We start from the raw sequence: 13033 nt of genomic DNA on the forward strand, positions 1-13033 counted from the left end.
AGTGTAACCTCAAATGGTACAGACAGAAGCAGTTTTGTTTTTAATTAGTGTTAATAATAGCCTTAGAAAAGTTATTTCTTATCAGAGGTAACAGATGGTCGATGGTGTCCCAAAGCAACAACTGATCCAAAATTAAAAAGGGATCTGTGATATTTCATGAATAATAATGAATTCATAGACATGTCTTGTTCTAAGCCATTGTAATCTATTTTAATATTACCAGGTCAAATGTGCCAAAAGATGTACACATAGTAGTTTCTTCTTCGTCCATTGTTAATTTTCTGAATCTAGACTGTTGTTCTTATTGCATGACAGCTAATTCCAAATGGCTCCAGCCACAGAACGCAGTCGGAACGAGGCCCCCACTGCAGTGTGCTCCATGCTGTGGAAGGCTTTGCACTGGTTTTACTCTGCAGCTTCCAGGTGGCTACACGCAAACTGTCTGTTTTAATACTCAAGGAAATCCGAGCTTTATTTGTTGCCCTGGGTCAGCCTGAGGTATGGATTATCCTTCTCAATTTTCCAATTCATTTCTTTCAACAGTTTTTTTTTTTTTTATTTTCCCCCAAAGCCCCAGTAGATAGTTGTATGTCATAGCTGCACATCGTTCTAGTTGCTGTATGTGGGACGAGGCCTCAGCATGGCCGGAGAAGCGGTGCGTAGGTGTGCGCCCGGGATCCGAACCGGGCCGCCAGCAGCGGAGCGCGCGCACTTAACCGCTAAGCCACGGGGCCGGCCCCTCTTTCAACAGTTTTGAAGTTTAGATTAAAAACTATAAATAATGCATTACTGTTTTATGTACTTTTGTGTCACACATGATGTCAACAAATAATTTTTGATTAATGGTGGGTTTTTAATTATGAAATGGCACTCTTAATCTACAAGAGATAAGTCATATCTTCTGAGAGCGATAGAAAAGACCATTCCTGGTTCTCTAAGAGATGGTGCTTTGTTAAGAAGTGAAGAATTTTAAGATTAAGTTATGGATCATAATGTTCAGCATACATCGAATTAAGAAGATGTTGTTACATTTATATTAGAGAATAAACTTGAGAAAACAACGCATTCCATTTAAAATGATCAAGGTACCGAACAGTCTGGCCAACTGAAAGTTGTTTAATCTCAATAATGATGAAAAAAAACGGCATCAGAAAAATACATGTCCCCTTGAGATGGGAGGAGTAAGTCAATTTTTAAGCATGATCAGCTCCAGCTAGCCTCCTGCACTCAGTCAAGTGCTGTACACCCTCATTCAGATGTTAAGGCACATTGTCTGCAACATAGGTGGCAAAACCCTATGCATGAGTTGATGAAAGAAAGAGTAGCTTTTTATGTCACATGCTTCTTTAGAAAATGCTACTTGCATTTTCTTATTTTAAATCACTGATCTTGGATTTATGATCCTCAAAATAGTCATTGTCTTTACAAAATATTTTCAAATTCATCACAGTCCTTTCTGTTCACGTTTCTTCAGATAGCTTTCTGATGTATTTTAGGACCACGTCTCTGTTATTTGGTAAATGGATCTCTAAGACATACTATATTTTGGTAAACCTCCATTAAGTCTCTAATTATGATAACAATGATAATAATGATTACCATGTATGTGTCAGGCACTGTGTAAGTGCTCTACACATATTATTTCTTTCAACACTCACAATAGCCTAAGAATTAGTATTATTGTTATCCCCCATGTACAGATGCTGAGACTGAGGTTTAGAGAGGTTAAATGCCTTGCCCCAAATCAACAGCTAGAATGTGGCAGAGCCAGAATTCAAAGCCAGATATATATGCCTCTAAAGCCCCATGTTCTTAACTGCTATTCCAACAGACTATGTTAATGTTTTTCATGTGTTGCTTTCTTTGACCAGCCACAACTTTTTTAAAACCATTCTCACTCATACATGAATAAAGACATTCCAAGCTTTCCTATAAGGCTTCTAAGTAAATAGTTTTATATGTCTGAACTTCTTTATAATAAAGAATGGCAAACATACACATATTCATATATATATGCACTATTCGTGTAGAAGAATTTCCTATGAGATACTCTTTTCTCTCTCGTGCTCTTTCCAATTTGTTTCTTTTACCAAATAGCTGTACACAACATAGATACCACAGAGAATGTGTGGTCAGTCTTCAATGCAATTTCTTTGGGACTAAAATTCAATCACAGTCAACAATTTATCAGTTGTTTTAGCAGATCAGTAACCTAAAGTAAGTAGCATTTTAGTGGTCTGGCAAAGCATGTTCTTGTGGGGTCTCCATTCCTTCAAATGAATGACACCATGAACGCATTAGGAAATAATGTAGGGTACTGGAATCTAGATTCCTGGGTGTGTGGATGAGTCTTTGAAATTCAGGTGCATGTCTTTTCAGTACAATGTGAAATTGGAGTTCTAATTATCTTCCACTGCAACTTGAAAGACTAAACTCAGAATCCCAGGGAGTTTTATCCACTACCTTTCACCATCTTGGCACTCACTTTTCTGTGAGAAAATCCTTATCACTATCTTGCAAACTGTTCTGCTTCATGTACTAGACAAAGGGTGGGGGTGGGTGGGAAGGATTCATTTTCCCGTGGACAATAATCGCCTCCCCTTTGTACAGGACGATGACAGACCTATGATTGAAGTCATGGATCAGCTAAGTTCTTCCATTCTCGAAAGTTTTATTCATGTAGCAGTTTCGGATTCAGTAAGTACACACTTGATCCTAATTGCTAGTAGTTCTTAAGTGCAAGTTCTGGACCTATCTGAAAAAGAGAGACAAAGAAAATGATGTGGAAGAATTCCGGGGTTTTATGTCAGATTAATAAACTGACACAAAAGTACTTATGAAAACAAGACTAGCTTTCAATTACTAAGTTGGGAGACATTCAGATAAATTTCAAGCAAAATTTGAGCCTTAGGAATATAGATAATATTTTGCAAACTGCAGTTTCAAGAAAAATTGCTCAGGAATCTTGAAGAAAATTAATTCACCTTATTTGTTATACTTAACGCTATATGTAACATATTTACATGGTCCTTTACAGTTTACAAGAGGCTTTCACATTTATTATCTTTTTTGACCGTCATAGGTATTGAAACTCAAAAACATGAAGTGGGGGGCCATAGTCACAGAAAAAAATGCTAGGGTCCGGACTTGACCCTATTTGGACTCTGAATCTAGTAGAGTTTTATCTGCTACATAAATACATTCTTCCTTTTAAAGAGCATGTTGGCAACTTTCAATTTCCTGAACAAGTAGAAGGGAAATTTAAACTAATTTTAATTATCTGATTTTTAAAAAATCAGTACAGTACAGTAATGAGACCTGGATTAATTTCAGCTAAATAGCTGAGGAGAGGCAGGGCAGATCTCGGAGTGCTGCAGAATCCACATTGCTGGTGCCCCTTGCGTATTCTTGTCAAATAACTATAAATGAATACAAACACATTTGACAGATAGCCGTAAATGAATACAAACCCTAAAGGCATTTGTGAACTTTTCGTGGCCTTTACTAACTGAGATTGAAGACAGACCCCTGTTTAAGTAGCTGCTGTTGCTTATGGTTGTAATAATAAGGATAATCGCTAAAACTGTTAGCCAGGCAGTGCAGACCTTAAAAGTGATATCGAATAGTCCTACTTCTTCTTTTAGAAATTAAAATTGTTTTAACCTGAGATGGAAGAGTCAAGTTTAATTGTTTTATATACGTATCTTATGTCCCCATAGATTATATTTTGTTCATGTGATTTTGTCTTGTGTTTATCAGAATCAAAATCTTGAGCCGGGGTAACTAGGTCAGCAATAGTGCACTTAGGAAGACGCACAGAAAGGGGAGAGGAGAAGTGGGGGAAAGCAGTGCCTGCTTTGTGCCAGGTGTTTTCACATCCCTTATCTCGAAGATTAGGTGAGATCAGCATTATCATTCCCAAGTCATAAATTAAGCAGACAGGGACTCTAGGATGTTCAGTAATTTTCCCAGGTCACAGGCTTTGGGCAGAGCCTGTATTGGAATCTCGTCTCGCTGGCTCTGAGGCTCAAGCTGTGCCCCTTACAGCCCATTAACCATTGGGGCCACTAGAGTAGCACTTTCCCCATGGGAACCCATAGACCCAACAGATAAAATGGATCACTTTACATGCCTAGCAAGCATAAAGGCAACTGTCTCTCTTGGCACAACAGCTAGATTATCTGAAACTTGGTCTCTCTTAAACTTTGATGTTCTGGACTTAAAAGAGAATGAAATATAAGAACTTATGTGTTATCTATATATATATTTATCTTTCAAAAGATTTTAGAATGTGTTATTTTGGCTTCATATCATAGGACAAGAATAAGTAGGTATCTTACCTCAAAAATCATCAGTAAAATGCCCTTCGTAGGAGGGATCGCACTTAGCCATCTCCCTAGGTCAAAGGGAAGGTATGTCAGTCCACGTAAAGGTAAACAAGATCATGGCTAAAAGAAAAAAGTACTAATTACAGGGATAAAAACACATTCTTGAATCTCAGAGATTAACAACTTTTCATAATTTTAAAATGGCTAATCCATGGTCAACTTTAAAACTAATGTCGTATATATGTTCAACAAATATTTAGTGAGCACCTTCAGTGTATTAATGCACAGTGCTATGTGACATTAAAACTGTACAAAATATGACCCCTGTCCTTAAACTCGGCACTGCAGCTGCTTGCAGTCTAGCACAGGAAACAGCGGTGACTACAACCAAGGTCCTACGTGGGAGGAATGGTTCAAATTCAAAGTTTAGTCTGTTGCAGAGGTGGTCTGGAAAAGCACTGTGGGAGAAGGGCCATTTAGGCTGAGCCATGAGGAGGACACGTAGTTTACAGTTCAGCATTGATTCATTGCCTGTTCCTTGCACCTGCAGGCAACATTACCACTGACCCACAGCGTGGATCTGCAGTGGTTGGTGGAGTGGAACGCAGTCCTGGTCAATAGCCATTATGATGTGAAGAGCCCGTCCCATGTCTGGATATTTGCTCAGTCTGTCAAAGACCCCTGGGTCCTCTGCCTCTTCAGTTTCCTCCGGCAGGAGAACTTGCCCAAGCACTGCCCCACAGCCCTCAGCTACGCCTGGCCGTACGCCTTCACTCGGCTCCAATCCGTGATGCCTCTGGTAGACCCAAAGTAAGGGATCTGTATGTTTTGCTTGTTTTACCATTTGCCCTCTTACATTTTCATTTTATTTAAGAGATTGGGATATTATAATCCTCTCTAGTTTCTGAACTTCCTAATACAGAATTCTTAACATTGAGTAAAAACAGATCAAAAGTTCTTATCTAGAGTTAGTTTCTTTTTTTCCTTAATAATCAATATAATTGTCTGAGTATAGAATCTTAGTCCTTCACTAGTGAAAAGGACTCTAAAGTTCTTCTATTCATCTTCCCATCCAGTGCAGACATCCCCTGTCCACACAGTTCTTGCGGGTACAGACAATCCTTGACAGACAGTTGTTCAACTCTGAGCACTTCCTAGGATCTTTATTTAATAAGTGATCTTTAAAATCCAGAACTTAGTTTCGCTCTTGTTTTCGACTCCATATTTCTAGTAGCCCAATTAATGCCAAGAAAACCAGCACTGCCGGCAGTGGAGACAACTATGTTACCTTGTGGAGAAATTACCTTATTCTTTGTTTTGGAGTTGCAAAACCCAGTATTATGAGCCCTGGACACTTAAGAGCTTCCACTCCAGAAATAATGGCGACCACCCCTGATGGTACAGTGAGCTACGATAACAAGGTGACATGACATGCTTCAGAAGAATTATTCTGTAAGGTTTTTTTTTAGCTTGTTTGTCTAGAGTTCACAGTGCAGTTTGCACTGTGCCTGCCATCTGGAGTATATGGGATCAGATTTTCATCCTACACATTTCTAAATTCCATTGAGTGTTTATGTGAATAATTTATTGTTCCTCCCTGACAAGTGGAGAACTGAAGATAAAGAGAAGTTAAGAAACTTGCTTAAGACCGTAGAGTGACTTATATTTATTAGTGCCTGAGGTTTGGTTTGTGTCCGACATACTGCATTTCTCTCACTCCTCGCCAAGTATTCACCTTTAAACCATGCCTTGATTAAATTATCTGGTTAAAGATAGTTTTGTAGATCTAAATGTTTTTTTTAAAAAAATAGAAGATTGTTATAATAAAAATATTCTTTAGAATTTGTGTCCCAGGTGAAAAATGCATTCATTGTGCTGTATTAAAATTTATGGGTTATTTTTGTTTTGTTTTTTTTTTGTCCTGAAATGATGGCAGTGCCTTGGGATGTGGTTCAGTACTTTGAAACTGTTATAATGGAATCATCGTTTGATTAAAGGAAGCATCAGTTATCGTGTTATGTCTTTTTCACTTTTAATCAACTTGTTTCAGGCCATAGGCACCCCATCGGTGGGCGTTCTGTTAAAGCAGTTGGTGCCTTTGATGAGACTAGAGGGCATTGAGATCACAGAGTCCTTAGTTTTAGGATTTGGAAGAACAAATTCCCTTGTTTTCAGGTACAGTAGTCTTAGTTCTAAATTGTTCTTGTTCTTGTTCTAAATTCATACATGCTGCTGCTGCTGTAGTTCTGTTGTTAACTCCAGTGTGAGGGTATGTATTGGCATGTGCCTGGGGAGTTTATAGGCTTCGCACAATTTCCTTTATGTCTTCATTGGTTGACATGCATGTAACAGGCATTCCTTGCAACTGCCTTGCATTTCACTTTTAGTCATTGCGACTTTGATTTTACCTCTCAGATTTTATCTCACTTGCCAGCTTTGTTTAGGTAACTATAAATGAAGATGATTCAGTGTCAGTCCCCCGTTAGCCAGACTGTAAAGAGGCTTTAACATCAAAATAATAAGTGTCTGCTCATTGGCCATTTATGCAACAGGCACTCAAAGGTTAAGCATTGATAGGTTCAGAGGTGTCCCATTATACTAGTTGATCTTTCTCTAAGGTGCTTTATCTGCCTCAATAGAACTATCATATCTCACTCCCTGGATTCCTTACTATTTCACAGCTTTAATCAAATAACCATTCCATCTGAGGCAGTGTCAAAGCCTTTTGAAAGAGTCATCATAAAATGTTAGTTTGGGCTGCCTCTGATGACTAGCTAAGCAACGAAAGCCTAAAATCTTAAAGTTTTTAATATAGATAAGAAAGAGAAAGCTCCAAGCATCTGTGAGAAACTCTATTTGAAAACTAAAGACTAATGAGGTATTTTAGAGGCAACTCAAAAAGATCTGTTACATTACTCATGTATAGAATCAGATTTTGTCCTTAAAAAAAGTTATTGTTAGTTCTGACTACTTGAATGCCAGTTAACCAGTGTTTTACTAGTTATTAGTTAATTAGTAAGACAAAGCATCACATAGAAATCCTATAACAAGATAATAACAGTTCCTGGAATTACCTAACATTCTTTCCCAAAGATCCTAAGGCTCTTTTGCATATCTTACCATCTAAATATTCCTAGGGGTAGGTAAGATTATGCAATTTACTAGCCATGTGGGTCTGGAAAACTTAATGTCTCTGGTCTCAGTTCCCTCACCTGTAAAATTGGTATAATAAATAAAAATAAAGTGTATCTCTGTAATAAAAAAGTTGTTATAATTATAGAATCTGTCTATAGATTTATTGAAAGGACTAAACGTAAAAATGCACAAAGTAAATATTTGCTAAATGGTTGCTGTTAGATGGAGGAGACCATTAATATTATTGCCACCTCTTTGATGAAGAAATTCTAGCATCTGTATTGGAGAAATGTGGAATGGAATGCAGGCTGTCTGTCTCTCAGTGCAGAATGCCATAGAGTTTATCTTCTTGTCTTTGGATTTCCCTGGAAGGTGATATCTAATAGCACAAAATATCCTACCAGAAAATACAAGGTTTTCAGGCATGGAACAGACTATAGACAGAATACCTAGTGACAGGCTAGATCTCATAATTTTGTCTGTTTTGACATAGCAGTTCAGAAGGTATTTCCTAAAGAAGACGACTAATTAGATTAGCAGGTATAAAGCTGAGAACTGGAGATAATGGGGATAGATGAAGTATATATATATAAAATACAAGATATATTTTAATATGATCAAACTTTTACTTTCTACTACACAAGAGAAAAGGTTTTGATGAGAACCTCATTATTATAGTACTTGCCATAATTTGAATTTATCATTTAGTTCAAATAAAGGAATTTATCTCTGAAATTCCAAAAAGACTTCATTTTAAAATCAACTGTAAGTCAGTCCCCTGAGCACAGATTCCAAAGGTAGTGCCATAGTAATTGCACCCGTCTCTTTGGCTCTAATTAGACTGAAAATTTCTTCTGTGCAGGGACTCAATTTTATTTATCTTAAATGGCACAGCCTGCAGTAAAGTGCTCTGAGTTTAGTAAGCATTTGTAAAATATTGTTTGTTTAATTTTTCAGATAAGGTTTTTTTATCATAGAGGTCGCCAGAACAGTAAATCAAAATGAAGTCAACAAATATGCATTGAGCCAAAATTATATACATAGCACTGGGATTAAGACCAATACTACAAAGTATAGGCCAATACCTGATTCACCACGTGATTGGGAAATGGAGAGGCCCGGGGAGATTTTGATGTCAGGAGCAAAGTGAAAAAAGCAGATGATTTAAGATTGAATGGATATAGTTGATGACAAGTTTAGTGCCCATAATAATGAATTCCAAATGTTGACTTTTTTCCGCCATAGAGAATTGGTAGAAGAACTTCATCCATTAATGAAAGAAGCTCTGGAACGAAGACCAGAGGTAAGATTTTGAATTTAAATAATTAATGCCTTGGATTATTTGGACAATGGTCTGAATTTAAATCAAACAGAGTGGTTTCCCCTAAAAAATACAAACACCCCAACATGCTTTTAACAATGAATCTTAATATTTTAACATTTTTTTGTTTTCATTATTTTTCAATATTTATCGAATATTTGATATAATATGGTTCCTATTTTAAAAGATTTTGTCCTTAACTTATGAAATAAAAACAACCTAAATAGTCATGTATGTGTTAAGATATTACATTCTTTTGCAGGAGGCTTGAATTGATTGAATTTTGGTTTTTAGTTTGTTTGCTTGTTTTTTACAAGGAGTTGGATGGTCAAGAATATTATTAGTTTCATCTGGCACGTGAAGCATTTTCCTCAACATTATCTTCCCTGAACTCTGAAAAGGATAAACTTTATAATGTAGCAGGATAAAAAATAAAATAAAAAAGAATGAGACTAAAAAAGAAGCTTCCCATATAGTAGATATGATACAAGAAGTAGTAGAAATTTAGTGGTTTGAGTAAAAACAGTGTTACCTTTGTGACCAGAATTGGCGGGATTATTAGCATCCACGATCCCCTTCCACTTGCTGCAGATGCTTCAGGCTTTCAGCAGATGCTGGGAGCATGTAGGAAATGAGGCTTGTTCTCAACATTGCCAGCTTATAAATATTTATTGACCCACTTATGATCTGTTTCTCTTGCAGCCTGTAATAGCAAGCATTTTCTCTAAGGATTAGGAAGAAAGAAAAATACATTTTGTCTTTTACACTTAGAAAATTGAAAATGACTAGATTATGCCTTTAATACAGTTTCCTAAAGCAAAGTTAATATTGTTTTGCCCATATCTATAAGTGGTATTACCTTTTCTACACAGAACAAGAAACGCCGAGAACGGCGAGACTTGTTAAGGCTACAGTTACTTCGAATTTTTGAACTTTTGGCTGATGCTGGTGTAATAAGTGACAGGTAGGGTCAGAATTCTACTGAGTTCATCTCTCCTCACCAAACTGGTCTTTTTGTCACTCTCTCTTTTCTTTCTTTCTTTCTTTCTTTTCTTTTCTTTCTCTTCTGTCTTTCTTTCTTTCCTTCCTTTTTCCCTTCCTCCCTCTCTCCTTCCCTCCCTCTCTCTCTCTGTCCCTTTGTTTTACTCAGAAAAGTCCAAAAAAGCTTGTTGGGGTTTTTTTTTCCATATTCTGTTTACACTGCAGATAGGTCAAGAACAAATTTAGTGTGTGAATTCTGACAGTGAATCTTATTTTCCATGAATCATGTGCTACTTTGACATAAAGACTAACCATCTAAAAGTTTAATTTCCTTTTGTTCCAGCACAAATGGGGCCTTAGAACGGGATACTTTAGCCCTCGGAGCTTTGTTCCTAGAATACGTGGACCTGACTCGCATGCTCCTAGAAGCTGAAAATGACAAAGAAGTTGAAATTCTTAAAGATATCCGGGCACATTTTAGTGCAATGGTCGCCAACTTGATTCAGTGCGTTCCAGGTACAGTGATGCATCACTGCAAATTACCTTTCGTGGTTGAAAAACCATTTGTGTTCCTCATTACTGGGCTTTCCTCTTTAATCCCACTGTATGCAGGTCTGGGATGGGATCGTTTATTTGTTTTGAAATACTTGGAAATACACATGAGAACAGATTGTGGTAATGCAGCACAGAGTTGGAAAGGGAATAATAGGAATTAAATTTGGCTTTGTGCTTGTCATTATTTCTATTCTTTGTTTTGGTTCCCATCTAAAAATGAACCCATATGATTTCCATAGGAAGGAAGTAATTCAGAGGGAACATTCACAGAGGCTTCATGTTTTCATTGTCTGATTGTACTAATCTATGAATATGTAATCTCAGCAATATTTCTCCTCTTGACTCTCTCCAGTCAACACATTTATAGAATTCTATATAGCTTAATATAGTATATTATTGAGAGAGAATTATTTTTCACAGAGCAAATGAGTGTGAAACATTTTCATCTAATGGAAGCATAGAGAATAAAAATAGCTGGGCAGTTTGTGTAAAAATTAATTACTGTAATTAAAAGTTTTGGGCATAATTACAAAAAGCCACAACTCAATTGTTTCTACTTTTTCATTATTTTGATGTTATATAACCTTCTTACCAATTCTCCTCATCTTTGATGACCCTAAATTAAGGTTTGAGTTTACCTCTTCAGTTAAAGTATGTCTTTATTTTATTTTATTTTTTTAAAGATTTTATTTATTCATTTTTTCCCCCCAAAGCCCCAGTAGATAGTTGTATGTCATAGGTTCACATCCTTCTAGTTGCTGTACGTGGGATTCGGCCTCAGGTTGGTCGGAGAAGTGGTGCCTTGGGGCGTGCCCGGGATCCGAACCCGGGCCGCCAGCATCAGAGCACGCGCACTTAACCGCTAAGCCACGGAGCCGGCCCTAAAGTATGTCTTTAAAATAGACAGTCTAGAGGCCAGCCTGGTGGCATAGCAGTTAAGTTCATGTGCTCCGCTTCAGCGGCCCAGGTTTCGCAGGTTCGGATCCCCGGCGCAGACCGACACACCACTTGTCAAGCCATGCTGTGGCAATTTCCCATATAAAGTAGAGGAAATTGGGCACAGATGTTAGCCCAGGGCCAATCTTCCTCAGCAAAAAGAGGAGGATTGGCAACAGATTTTAGCTCAGGGCTAATCTTCCTCACAAAAAAATAAAATAGGCAGTCCATACATTGTATTTCACAGTTCTTCCTAAACACGGGCAGCAGTAGTCAAGAGAGCATTTTGTAAGTAAGCAGCTGCTGAGTGGAAGGTGTTGCTGTTTTTCTAGACATTGATTAGAAAATAGCGTCTGTGAGTCCATTTTCTATCTCTACTTCCTGCTCTGCAACAAGGTACTATTGACAGCAACATGAGGAGAGGAAGAGTATACACTTAGAAAGATAATTAAGCTTGACTTTTAAATACATGTTTCATTACCTAAAGAAAACTTGAGTTAGGAAATGAAATTATTCCTTTCCCCAAAACTTAAGAATCAGGTATGATAGTGACGTCAATTGCATTCCCTGTATTTTCAGTCTAGAAGACCCTTTACTCTGTGTTTTTCTCTCTAGTTCACCACCGAAGATTTCTCTTCCCCCAGCAAAGCCTGAGGCATCATCTTTTCATCTTATTTAGCCAGTGGGCAGGACCCTTCAGCATTATGTTCACTCCTCTGGATCGTTACAGTGATAGAAATCATCAGATTACAAGATACCAGTATTGTGCATTAAAGGTAGGTCACCTTTGCCTCACTGAATGACTTTTGTCAGGTCAGTGGTCTCTTTCTTTAAACTGACAACCATGCCTTAAATAAGGTTAAAATAAATAATATAATATGATAAAATATAAGTGCAGGTGTAAAAAAATCAAATAAACACACACATATAAATACATAAGCTGACTTTAAAAATTCCAAAATACATACATATAAATATAGATAGATAGCTATGTATAAGTATGTAAATATTCTAATTGTGCTCACAATTTCAAAATGCAAAACTTTTCCAAACTCCCACTTTTATCCAATGTTTATCCTATATGAAAACCATATGTTTTTACTTATTTATCCTTAAAGTAGTTGCCTTGCCCATTAATTTCCAATCTAATATATATATATGTTACCTCAAGTTCAAAACCTGCTAAAACCCACATTCCTTTTTTAGTCTCCTCCTAGAGGACTCCCAGAAATAAATTTCACGTTGCTAAGACTGTTCAAAATTTTCAGAAGCATGATTCCTTACAGCCTAATTTCCTTTAGAAAATGAACCGTATATCAGCTCTGTCATATATACCGGAAGTTGTTGACTCTCAGGTAGACTTTTGCCTCAATGGAGCTAATTTAAACCATGGTCCTGATAGTCATTTGGACCTAGTAATTACAAAGTTAATCAAGATCTCCCCATCTCTTACCTTCCCTTGCTTCCTCCTCCCCTCAAAGGAACTAAAGTTTATATTCTTCATTTTCTTTACCTTTAATTAAGAATCACAATTATTTATTTCCATATTTTTCATAGTTTGTCAATGTAGGCCATTAGTCAAATATTTGTAAGATTTGTCATTTCAGTACATTAGTCAAATATTTGTTATCAAAGCAAAATTTAAAAAGCTATGTTTATCTTATATGCAGAATTCATTCACTTGAAATCACTGAAGGTAAGTTTATTTTAAATACTGTGAAATGGTCATTTTGTTTTCAATATCTTACTCTTCATCATAAAGATTTGTTATAATCAT

General features: G+C 36.9%; 1 protein-coding gene across 5 annotated transcripts in view; it reads left to right on the forward strand.

The window, feature by feature from the left end:
- The window catches only part of FRY (FRY microtubule binding protein), a 314584-nt gene that overhangs the window by 200864 nt on the left and 100687 nt on the right, over positions 1-13033 (forward strand). For all 5 annotated transcript variants that reach the window (XM_058547971.1, XM_058547972.1, XM_058547974.1 and 2 more), the window contains exons 19-27: positions 316-498; positions 2611-2697; positions 4879-5138; positions 5560-5749; positions 6379-6503; positions 8709-8766; positions 9657-9748; positions 10109-10281; positions 11872-12032. In XM_058547971.1, the coding sequence (XP_058403954.1) occupies positions 316-498; positions 2611-2697; positions 4879-5138; positions 5560-5749; positions 6379-6503; positions 8709-8766; positions 9657-9748; positions 10109-10281; positions 11872-12032 (1329 nt within the window). The remainder of the gene's footprint in view (positions 1-315; positions 499-2610; positions 2698-4878; positions 5139-5559; positions 5750-6378; positions 6504-8708; positions 8767-9656; positions 9749-10108; positions 10282-11871; positions 12033-13033) is intronic.

This window comes from Diceros bicornis, chromosome 9, assembly GCF_020826845.1.
Source record: "Diceros bicornis minor isolate mBicDic1 chromosome 9, mDicBic1.mat.cur, whole genome shotgun sequence".
NCBI classification, from domain to species: Eukaryota; Metazoa; Chordata; class Mammalia; order Perissodactyla; family Rhinocerotidae; genus Diceros; species Diceros bicornis.